The sequence below is a fragment of the Eucalyptus grandis genome, chromosome 4, assembly GCF_016545825.1.
Source record: "Eucalyptus grandis isolate ANBG69807.140 chromosome 4, ASM1654582v1, whole genome shotgun sequence".
Lineage (NCBI taxonomy): Eukaryota > Viridiplantae > Streptophyta > Magnoliopsida > Myrtales > Myrtaceae > Eucalyptus > Eucalyptus grandis.
Window position 1 is genome coordinate 2,064,913 of NC_052615.1, and position 11,866 is coordinate 2,076,778.

The window sequence follows — 11,866 nt, forward strand, 5'->3', positions numbered from 1 at the left end:
AGCTGTATAAAACTACCAGTGAGCATCTCGTCCTGTTCAATGTGATTCCGATTGCGCATGTGCCTAGAGGAAATTGCTTCGAGTTAGCCTCATTTGCAGTGGTCGATAGAGGCACCGGAAAGCCTTAAGGAGACGCCGACTCAGGTACTCTAAGGCCTCCCTCTCCATCACCTAGGTGATTGCTAGATAATCCACTCTGCAAATTAAGAGTTAGACAATGTAACATGGTGCGTGAGCATATAAATTCCGTAGAATGTAAAAGACTTTAATACGGCATAAAATACTTTAAAACATGAGTTTCACATGCAAGCCGGATTAGGAACAACAAATGAAATTTGATGAACGGGCCTCACAAACGCAAAATAAACTGGGTTAGAGCTCTTGTTGTTTAAGGAATCACTCATTGCATCTTTCTCCACATTTGTTGGAGTAACGAGAGCCGCAGTGTCTTTTGCTTCCACTTCATATACCCCTCCGATACCATTTTAGAAGATCCAACTCAATGTCTAAGTTTTTGGATTGGACAATTTAAAAGTGATAATACAACTATTATTACATTTAGAATGTTCATTTTGTATAATAATTTCTAGGCATGCTCGATTTTTTGGGAACTTTTCTAAACGAAGGGGTTTATGATTCTGCTTCGCATCTCAACTCTTTAAAGCTGGAGTGGATTTGATTATGAATTAGCTCGTTTGTGAGGTGGGTATCAGATTCTCTTGCGGAACTAGGTAATTATCACTGCTTCTAAGAAGAGCGAGCAACAATTTTTTTCCGCTTTGCCTCTTTAACCTGTATTGCTCGAAAAACAGAGTATAAAAGCGAATTGTCATCTATTTGGTTTCTTTACCTTTAAATTTCCTTCAATGTTGGGTCATCTCTCGTGGTTGTTGATTTTCGATAGACTTCAAACATCAGAAAGTGTCAGAAGACAGGTCTCAAATTCGCTGGTCCGGCGTCGCTTGCAACTAAAAAGATCGAATCTAAAGAATCGTTCGAATGTGACATCTTTTCCTTGGTGCCGATGGGTTCTTCAAATAAGTTTCATCAAGAGATCCTGAAATTAAGACTCCGGGGTTTTGCTGGGTAACCTTGACCTTGAAAGGTGCAGATTTCAGGAAACTGTTGTTCAAGATAGATCACGAAAGAGTGCTCATATTAAAAGGGCAATTGTCTCATGCATTTTCAATTATGCTCCACTCGGGACATCACAATCTGAAACCAAATCATACAGGCTTACAGTTGGTTCACCTACATTGATAGTCCAAAATAAAATCTAACTTACCTATCAGGACGACATTTGATAGCACGTCAAGCAACCATGCTATGGAGCCGCACGGGGGCACAATTAATCAAATATATTGCAGTAGAGTTAGACAATAGTATAGTTACAGCACAACACCAATTCTGCCAATTAAACCGAGACAACTTTCGTGCACTGTTATCTTTCTGAGTGTGAGTGAAATGCCATCAATATAGCAGTGATGATGGCACCACCGGAGTGCCTCCCACATAAAATGACGCTACCATAAGTTCTTACTGTATACCATATGTCCAATACACATGGCCAACCCAAAAACTTATGAGAGCCTGAAATTCTTCAAACCACGTTGTTTGAGGGAATGGCTTGATTTTTGGAGTAAACAAGCCAATATCACAACATTCACCACCTACAAGTAGTTCTCAAGAAACTCGACTACATATTTCTCTATTGCTGGTTTTCAGAGTTCCTAGGTCAATGCAAGAGTGGCAGAAGGGAGAGTTTCCGCCCAGTTGTGAAAAATTACACATAAGGAAATTCATGCAGATATACAACATATCGAACTTATATGGTAATTTCAGAGAAAAAATGAACCATGGAGAAGGTACCACTACTACTTACAGCCCAAAAACCTTTCCATGATTGTAACGCTTGAGATAGATTCCTCTGGCTACCATTTACCCCTTTATCTATTAGGTGGACATACTTCCAAAGATCACTCCCTGGCAAAATTTCAACATTTAATATCAAGATCAAGAATAAGCCATTACTTAAAAAAATTGAAAGGATAAATCAATGATTTAATGGTTTATTAAGGAAGACCAAGGTTAATAATCAAGGTCAAAGTGATTGAGAATCAAAATAACAACCTGGCCAAAAGAATCACGTCACCTGAGGCAAGAACATAGCATCAGTTATAAGTTCAAAACCTAGATGCAACTAAGTTTCAAGACATTGTCCTTATTTACAATAATTCTAGCAGCAAAGTAAGCCTGGAATCCATTAACATTTTCCCACATGGTCATGTTATTCACCTCCAAAAGAGCTATATTACCTCCCATTTCCTTCAATGTTGTTCTAGGAAGCACAGCCTCAAACACATTGGTTTACATGTCTGTTATACACTTAGTATGGAGCTAAGTGAGCTTCCTTGAAGATAATAGTACAGAATAACAATGCTTGTCTCTTCTTCAATATTAAAAATCTCACTTTGAAATCCCAGTGGCATTAATTCAATATAAAATCATTATGGTGCAATCAATGTAAAATCTCACTATGCAATAGTCACCATTTTCAACAGTTCAAATATATTTTCGAAGAGGACCCGTAGCAGGTAATAATCAAAGTGCTAAGCAGTATAAGCTCTGTGAATTTCAAAGGGAAAAAAAAAAAAAAAAAGAAGTGGTGTCAGCTCATATTACAACAGCATGCCCATCTGAAGCAGGAAACAACTGAGACTGTACATTTAGTATGCAAGGAAAGAGCCACACACAATAAAGTTATAGGACAGTTGGTCAATCTATCTACTGGGTATTAGGAGGCAGCAGACTACTTTATTAACAAAGTAATGTCAAATAATTCATTTAGCAATGAAGTAACACCCGTATCAAGTTTTACGGTGTGCAAATTACCATACTTGAAGAACATCTTGCCTATCGAGGAAGCTAAAAACATAGAATCAAGAATCTAATATAGCAAATTATCATACTTTTTGAGCAAGATGTTTTTGAAGGCATGAAGATAAAAAAAGTTCTTCAAGTTCTAAAATAAAAAATGCTTTCTCATAAGAAAAAAGGAAATAAAAAGTTATAACATTTTTAAAGCAAGCCCATCATTCAAGAAGTTAACATCCTACAATTTTCAACGTACATTTGATCGGTTTACATACAGCATGCATTCAAACGCATAAAAGCTTTTAATTTTTATATACAATTTCCTGGCATAATGCTTTTTAATTATGCCCACAAGCTTTAAAAATGCTGACGATAAGTCAAATGTATAAATTAGTTACATTCTTCAACAATTTTGGAACACCATGGAAATTGAAAGAAGCAGATGAAAAGTTATTTAATGGACAGCAATTCACAAAGAAATAATCTAAAAGGAAAGATACGCAGTTCAAATACCCGCTACAAAAAAATTAACATATCAAAATACATTGCCTTTGGAGAATTTGTAAACTACAAAGGCTCTGCAGCTGCATTCTTCAACAATTTTTGAACACCACAGATATCAAAAGAAACAGATGAAAAGTTATATCACGGACAGCAATACACAGACAACTAATCTACAAGGAAAGATACGCAGTTCAAATACCCCACCACAAAAAACTTAACATATCAAAATACAATGCCTTTAGAGAATTGGTAAACTGAAAAGGTCTGCAGCTGCAAAACCCAGGACTTCAATTTATGAATGAAAAAGCTAAGAGTATAGTTTGCATTGACAGTTTCACTAAGAATCCATTGGCAACATCCACCAACCAGAGGCATTTTTAATATTTTTGGATGTAAGAACCTACTAAGATGATTCTTTGCTGCAAAAGCTATCTGCATTTTAATGGCACTTTTCTATTGTCTATGATACTCACCATGCTGAATAAGGATTTCAACAATTTCTATGATACTCACCATGCTGAACAAGGATTTCAACATATTGTTCTGGCTTCATACTAAAGATTGAGTTTTCCATTATGAGGTTGGCTTATGTGGAACCTTAAGTCACCTCTCCCTCTGCAACCAGTCATCTCCAAATATGCACATTGATTTTGCTCAAAGTCAAACCCATAGCTGTGACATAACATGGGTAAAATCATTATAAAAGTGAGACCTATGCACAACCTCGGTTGCTAAGATTTACAATGACTTCTGCACATCAGCCGTCATAGTTGCTGTCTACCACAGTTGATATAGCTGACATCCATGCTTGTACGCCCCTTTGGGCATCCTTCTTTGCCAACACTTCCAATTTGCCAACAGCATGCTTTGAAACTCCATATTTCATTAGAATGTGTCCAAGTGATTTAAATGTAGAATCATCAGGCTGAATTGCAGCTTCCATCATTTCCCTAAAGGTTCCTACCATGTCCTTAACTCTTCCATCTAGCACATACAGTCCAAGCACATTATTATAACTTAACTGATCTGTTAGGAGTCCTAATTCTCTCATCTGATTTGCAATTTGTAGGGCCTTATCTAAGCTTCCTATTCTTTGTACATGCATAACATCATTGCATATGTGAACTCATTGGCATCCCCCTTGTGCTTCATTCTGTCAAAGATCTGCTCGGCTTGTTCAACCATAGATCTCTCACTGTACAGATCAATCATACAATTTGATGAGAAAACATCAGGACCTACCTCTGACAACTGAAGCATTCTGTATGTTTCTTCTGCTTCTCTCAATAAACCAACTTTGGTATATAGTTTGATCAGGGAGTTGTATATTACATTATTTCCAGTCAAGCCTGCTTCTTTCATAGCGTTGACATAACCATGAGCTTCCTGAACACTTCCAGCATCAGCACAAGCGTTTATTAGTACACCATACACAATAACATCAGGTAGTATATTACACTGAATCATCTCCCTGTAAAGTCCCTCTGCCATTTCTAACTGCCCTATCTTCACAAAACTTGAGATCAAAGCACAATAGGGGATGCAATCTTCTACTAAACCCATCTCCTGCATCTTCCTCAAATAGGGTAATGCTCTGTATGGAAAATCAGCACCAGCTAAGATTTGTATAATGGAACTGTAGCTACATTTGTCGGGAGATATCCCTTGGCCTTCCATGCTATCAAAAATTTGACATGCTTTATCATAATTATTTGCTATCCCATAGGCTTTAATTATCACATTGTACTCAAGAACTGTCTGCTTTCTCTGCTCTTGGCAGCATAGAAAAACTCTCTCGGCCTCAGAAATATAACCACGCTCTCCATATGCATCGATATTGGCTGAATAACACTCAGAACTCATATTCCCTTCAAGATGAAATCGCCTGAACCATAACCATGATTTTTCGAGCATCCCAGCTTCTATGTACATTCTAAGAAGTGCTGATTGTGTGTATTCATCAATCACCAGATCCCTTTCATCCATTTCACACACAAGTTCTTCAGCATCATGAACCATTCGCCTTATGGAATATGCATACAGAAGAGTGCGATAACTCACCAGGTCTGGTTTAAGGCAGACATCTTTCATCATTCTAAAGTAAGCTCCAGCCACTCCAACATTGTCGTGCTTAGTATAAATTGAAATCAGTATATTATAAGTTCTTGTATCTGGCGCACAACCGAGCTCCTCCATCTTCTGCATCAGCATATTTACTTCTTTTAACCGGCCATTTTTTCCATTAATGTGGATCATTGTGTTAAAAGTAACTGTAGTAGGTGTTATCCCTTCTTTAAGCATCTGCAAGAATGTTGCAGATGCTTCTTGAAGTTTCCCAGCTTTACCATAATTATCAATCAACGTGTTATAAGTATGCGAGCTTAAACAAACTTGAGAAGACAATGGAAATTTACTCTCTCTCCTTGTCCTATTGACTCTCAGCTTTAGTGATTCACCTAGAGACCATCTTCTGAAGAAGTCCTCAGCCTTGTGAAATTCTCCACCCTTCTTGTACATTTGGATGACAATCCCCATTGTCACCTCATCTGGTTCAATCCCTTGCTTGCTCATCCTTCCAAGCCAAACGAGTGCCACTTCTCTCCGCCCACCTTTGCTGTAAACATCAATAAGTGTACCATATGTCGAGTTGATCGGGATGATCCCTTTGTCATTCATCTCATCCCACAAACGCTCCAAATGGCGCCACTGATATGCCTTCCCCAGAATCCTGAGCATGATGTTATAATGAATCACATTCAGTTCAAAGCAACCCTTTTTCTTGAACCATCCAAATATCTCCATAGCTCTCTCCCATTGAGTTTGCTCCTTCAAAATTATGCTTCTCTCTTTATTGCCAAGTCGCTCTTCCCATGGCCTGAAAGCCTCATCCAGGTTCTCAATAGCATCTAAAGCTCGCAGAATCGCAGGTATACATCCACCATAACCCACCCATTTCGTCGAACACTTGGTCTGCACATTCCTCACCATAGAACTCCCACTACCCGGACAACCTTGGACCCCCACCTCACTTCCATTCACTATTCCATCATCGCTCCCACCGTTCCTCCTCAGTTCCCAGTTCTCATTTTTCCTCAAACTCCTCTTCTCCGTTCCAATTACACCATGAACCGAACTTCCCCCGTCGTGTCTATGTTCGCGAGTCCAGATAAACCTCTTCCTCGTCGTGGGTTTTCCCGGAACCCTGCATTCCCGTTGTTTCTCGACCGGTTTTGCCTTGCCCTGAGGGACAGGGATTGAGATCATCACGTCAGGAGGTGTCGCCGGAGCACCGAGCCCGTGGAAGCATTTGGCATCGAGCTTCGCAAGCATTTTCCCAGTCCCGGGTCGAGTCGAATTCGACCGAAAAGTCGGAGAGTGCTGTCACCGCTCGCTCAGTGACGGTATGCTGTGACCGTCGGGCATGAAGACATTGAAGAGGACATGGAAACGAAGCAAGACGAGTAAACAACGGTATTCCTAGTGAGTTGAGCACTGACAAGTGAGGAGGCTGTCTGGTTCTTTCTGGTCTGATGTGGTAGATTTTTTTCCGGGGGGAAGGGAGAAAAAGAAATTTACAGTTGGCTCCCTCAGGTTTTAAGATATCTCCAATTTGCCACGTGAAAATCCAATTTGTCGCGGTATGCTCCTCCGGTCTCCCTATTTTTGATAACCTCAGCACAAGATAAGAGACTTTTCTTGGGAGTGTGCAAAACAGATTGCTCAAACCAAGAAATGCTCAGATCAGACCAAATTGACCAGTTTGGTTCAACTCCCAAAAGTGTCACTTCAGTAGTCCTACTTCCAATTCTAGGGGACTAGACCAACCAATTACATGTGCTTTTTTTTCATTATTTTTATTTTTTCAAAAAAATTAGTGGATCTTGTTTATTATTTTCGAAAAAATAGAAACATATAATTAGATAATAACATATCCAGATGAAAGTGTAGGATTTATCTCGAACTCTGCATTTGTGCTTTGAGTAATAAGATATTCTGATGAAAACATGACAAAAAATAATTAATTTCATTAGATTGGATTGGGAACCGATCTCCTACTTTTCTCTTGCTTGACTCATTTCTTGCTTCATCCATGCACCCATCTAAGCTCAAATGATCAAGCATCCAAGACGTGCAGCCTCAAGTTAGGAAGGCAACTCATGATAATGACAAGGCATGACCAAACAAAACGAACCCGATATGAAATGTGCTGTTTTGAGGTTATGTTGATTGTGATCATGTCATAATCGTGTATGTCCGTTTGGTACAATTGAAAAACGGTTCTGGCTCGGGACCAATTCATGTAACCCGAGAATTGACCCGCCCAACCCATTTATTTGAATGGATCAAAGGATGATTTGAAGGGAGTGATTTTCGAGCAAAACACTAATTATTGAGTGGACTTACATTGACGTATGTAATTTAAAGCATTTATATTTTTTCTACTAGTGACTATAATAGAGATGGATATTGACACATGTCATTATATATATATATTGGTCAAAGTCATTTTATATTTTAACCAGGTATCAAAACTATAAAAACTTCTTTCATGTCAATTAGAATGAAAAGTGGACCTTTCCAATTATTAAGCAAAAAAAAAAACAAGTTCGTGATGTTATTTGAATTATTCCCTAACTTTCGTGGCTTTCGTGAAGAGAGCCATGAAAGTTAATTTCTTTTTCTCAAAAGTGCTACTCTGGTAGCGGGTCATGCTCCCTTTATTAGCTGATTTTTTTTTTTTTTTTTTGGTATTCAGAAAATATTACTAAGTTTCATTACTTCATGTAGTTTCTCCAAAACCAAAAACACAAGCCTTGAAAACAATGAAGTCCCATAAAATAAGCCAATCTCTAAGAAGGTAATTATATCTACAGATTTTAACTATCCAGTTCGCTACTTTATTTGCTTTTCTTAGGCAATGGGCTAGACTTAGGTTTTCAAGATGGGTCTCTAATTTGTAGGCATTTATAATAGCAGCCTCCTCTCACGAAGCATTTTCTTGATCTATCACTATCTTATAACATTTAAGTTGTTTAACTTCACACTAGAGTTCAGAGAAGTGCTCTTCCTTAGATACTAGCATGCCTCTAGTAAAGCTAGGTCTCAAAGTGTAAACTCACCGATTGCAAAGAGGGTATGTGCAGCTTATTAGCTGAGTTCACTATATGGATTTGGTGCAAAAGAACACCCCAAGTTCCAAAACTTGGGACAAGAGGACGTTCAAGTACTAAAAATTACAAAAGTGACATTTAAATGCTATATTTTTTGAAAAATGGGATACTTAAGTAACACTTTTGCCGAACCTCATCAAAATCTTACATTAATACTTGCCTACATGGCTCGCCAAGAGTTGACTTAACTTTGATTCACCCAAAACAACACCATTTCCATAGTTGGCTAAAATAAAGCCCTTCAATCGGTCAAAATGGTGTTTTCTCCCCGATTGCCCTAAATCTAAAACCCTAAATCGGGCAAAATCTCCATTGAAGCACTTGAACCCTAATCTCAAATCCTAATTTGATTTATCCAAAATTCTACAGCCGAATATTGGAAATGGAGAGTAGGACTTTCAGTAGTGGCTCAAATTCCTCTCACTAAAGCGAAGGAGAAGGCAAGCGTTTCTGTTTTTGTGGGTTACCAAGTCCAAGAAGAACATTGTGGACTTGAAAGAATCCTAGGAGAAGATTCTATGAATGCACCCGATATAGAGAAGGGGTGAAATGCAAATACTTCAAATTGGTCGATGCATTTGATAACTCTATAAAAATATAGTTATTTTACCTATTTTAGGTAGCAATTAATGCAATATCTATGAAAAAATATTTGGATTTCCTTCTAATTGTTTGAATTTTCTTTGTTTATATAGAATAATGAGATATGGAAAAGATAAGAAAAAGAATGGTAAATATCAGGAATTCAAATAAAAAGCAGAGGAAGATGAATATCAAATCGGGAAATTCTTGATTTTGTTCCCTAATGTTATTTGCAAGCGTTGGAAGATAGATAACTTGGATATATCCTATAAATAGAAGAACATAGAAAGTAGTTAGGTTTTTTTTGTTAGATCGTTTTTCATTCTTCTTAGAGTTTTTCAACTATTTTAAAGATGGGACAAAAGTGGTGACAGAATTCTTGTTTTTGATTCAAGATGCTAGGTTTAATCTATATTTTTATTTTTTCTTCTACTATATTCTAATTTCCTTTTGTTAGGGCTATGATGCATGATGATGTAAATTTCATGATTTTTAAGTTTTACAATTGATTTCATTCATGTGAGTTATATATTATTATGCTTAATGCTTTTGAGTGACTGGCCACCACTTGAATGATCCAATATGCATGTTTGAGACTAATAAGTGATAACATGCTATTGCTCATTATAATATATAACCATAAATTCAACGTGGATAGATATATACCGTATTATTTGTGTAGCTTTCAGTGATAAAGTGATCCAAAAGACTCATCGTAAGCCAAGAATATTCATAGTTTTTAATGTACTCATGTTTATTTTAATTTACATAGAGATATAGTAGATTAATAAGCTGAGTAGGTTTGTTATACCTAGAGATAGGATAATAAATAGACTAGGAAATTCCGCCATCACATGTTTGATATCGTTCTTGTACCCATAATAATATGAAATTCATATCTAGTGGTTATGGTAAAATCAGAAACTCTAACATATTTATCTGATTGATTTACTGCATTTAGTATACAAATTTCGTTTTTAATTTATTCTTAATTATATTTTGATTTTAGATAAATTTTAGAATTTTTTTTTTTTTTTGAATTAGTCTATTTTAGTATTTAATTGGTTTATTAATCATCGAATCTTTTTTCTCATCATTATATTACTTGTTTGACACGTGCACTTGTGTTTAGAATTTTACAAATAAAAAATTTCTCACCGAATCACAAAAGTGATATTTGACCTATTTGATGGATGACATCAACCTCCATTTACGCTTGTGAATAACTTGGACGATGTTGACTCAATACAAGCTCAAATATTTTCAGCTAACCATTTGAAAAATGAAATTTCAAGAATGAAAATTGAACAGAAACGTTACCAAGCATTTATTGTGGTGTTTTTTTTTTTTTCCCATCTATCCTACTTTATAATGAAATGATAGTACTAAAAGATGAGAAGAAATTTCTCCAACTGCCATAGTTGTAAATGAGTTGACAAATATAATTGTTTTGGATCAAATATAGGTTATTCTTTTTTAAAGATGAGAAGAAGTTTTGTGTTGTTCACAAGATCGTTCTAGCTTTGTTTTTGTTTATGCTACTTATATGTATTGTGAGTTACTACTTATGCTTGTGGGAAGGTCAAGGGAATGAGTGAATGAGATACTATTTGTTTATTCTTGAATATAAACCGGCAAGAATAAATGTATATTGGATCAATGTGTTGTGATGACTTATTTACTTAAACTAAATATAGACCAGCAACAAACATTGAATTAAATTGAGTTGCCATAAGTTGAACTGAATATATAAACCAGCTTCTCTAGTTTGCTACAAACCAGTATCTATATAGAATAAACACGAGTGATTATTCGAGTGCCAAAAGTTATATTTAGTGATTATTTAAGTGCTAGTCATGATATAAAAAAAAATCACATAAGTGTCAAGTTATTATTAAAAATGATCACTTAATACCACTTCTTGTTAAAAGTAAACACTTAGGTGCCAAGTCTTTTAGAAGTAATTAGTTAGGTGTCAATTTTTTTGTACATTTCCTCTAGAAATTGCATTGGCCACCAGCCACCACCACCGCCCACCATTGGCCACCATCAACCTTCAGCCATCACCACCAACCACACTAGGCACTAGCTCGAGCCACCACTAGCCACCACTGTGTTGGTGGTGTGCTGTTGTAGAAGGTGCTGGTGCAAGATGTGCACACTACACACTTGCATCTTGCACTAGGTGTAGCACAAGCCCCCAACCCAACCCCCAAAATAGACTCACCAACACTAGCTTCACCAGCACCCCAACCACCACACTAGTACACAACCACCACTATAGACCCATTATTAGTAGCCACTACTGGTGATGGGTGGTGGGTCTGTTGCAAAAGGCGATGGTGCAAGCTATGCACACTGCATACTTGCACCAATATCAAGTGCGGGATGAACTCCCAACCCAACCCTCACAACAGACCCACCACCACTAGGCTTCACCAGCCACCATCACTAGCCACATGAGCACCCCAACCACTACCACAAACTTACCACTAGAAGTAGTAAGTAAAAGCGGAATCCAAATAATGAAAAAAAAAAAGCAAAAATTATAAGCAACAAGATTGTTTCATTGATATTGAAATTAAGTCTTACAAACTCAATGATAAACTATAAATAAAAAAATAAAAAAACATCCATAGCAAATTATAAACAAAATAACTTACTCCTCAACTCCACAAACCCTATCCCGTCTCATTTCATCAATCAATATGTACAATACCTCTTGTTCATGCTCC

The 11,866-nt window shown here is 37.0% G+C and overlaps 1 protein-coding gene across 1 annotated transcript; it reads right to left on the reverse strand.

Annotated features, from left to right (window-relative positions):
- Positions 1-1,524: 1,524 nt before the first annotated feature.
- Positions 1,525-6,918, reverse strand: LOC104440658 (pentatricopeptide repeat-containing protein At3g23020). The gene is given in 3 exon segments (XM_010053580.3): positions 1,525-1,983; positions 3,892-4,470; positions 4,473-6,918. Coding segments are annotated over 2 exon segments (2,571 nt in total). The 5' UTR covers positions 6,709-6,918; the 3' UTR covers positions 1,525-1,983; positions 3,892-4,135.
- Positions 6,919-11,866: the final 4,948 nt, after the last annotated feature.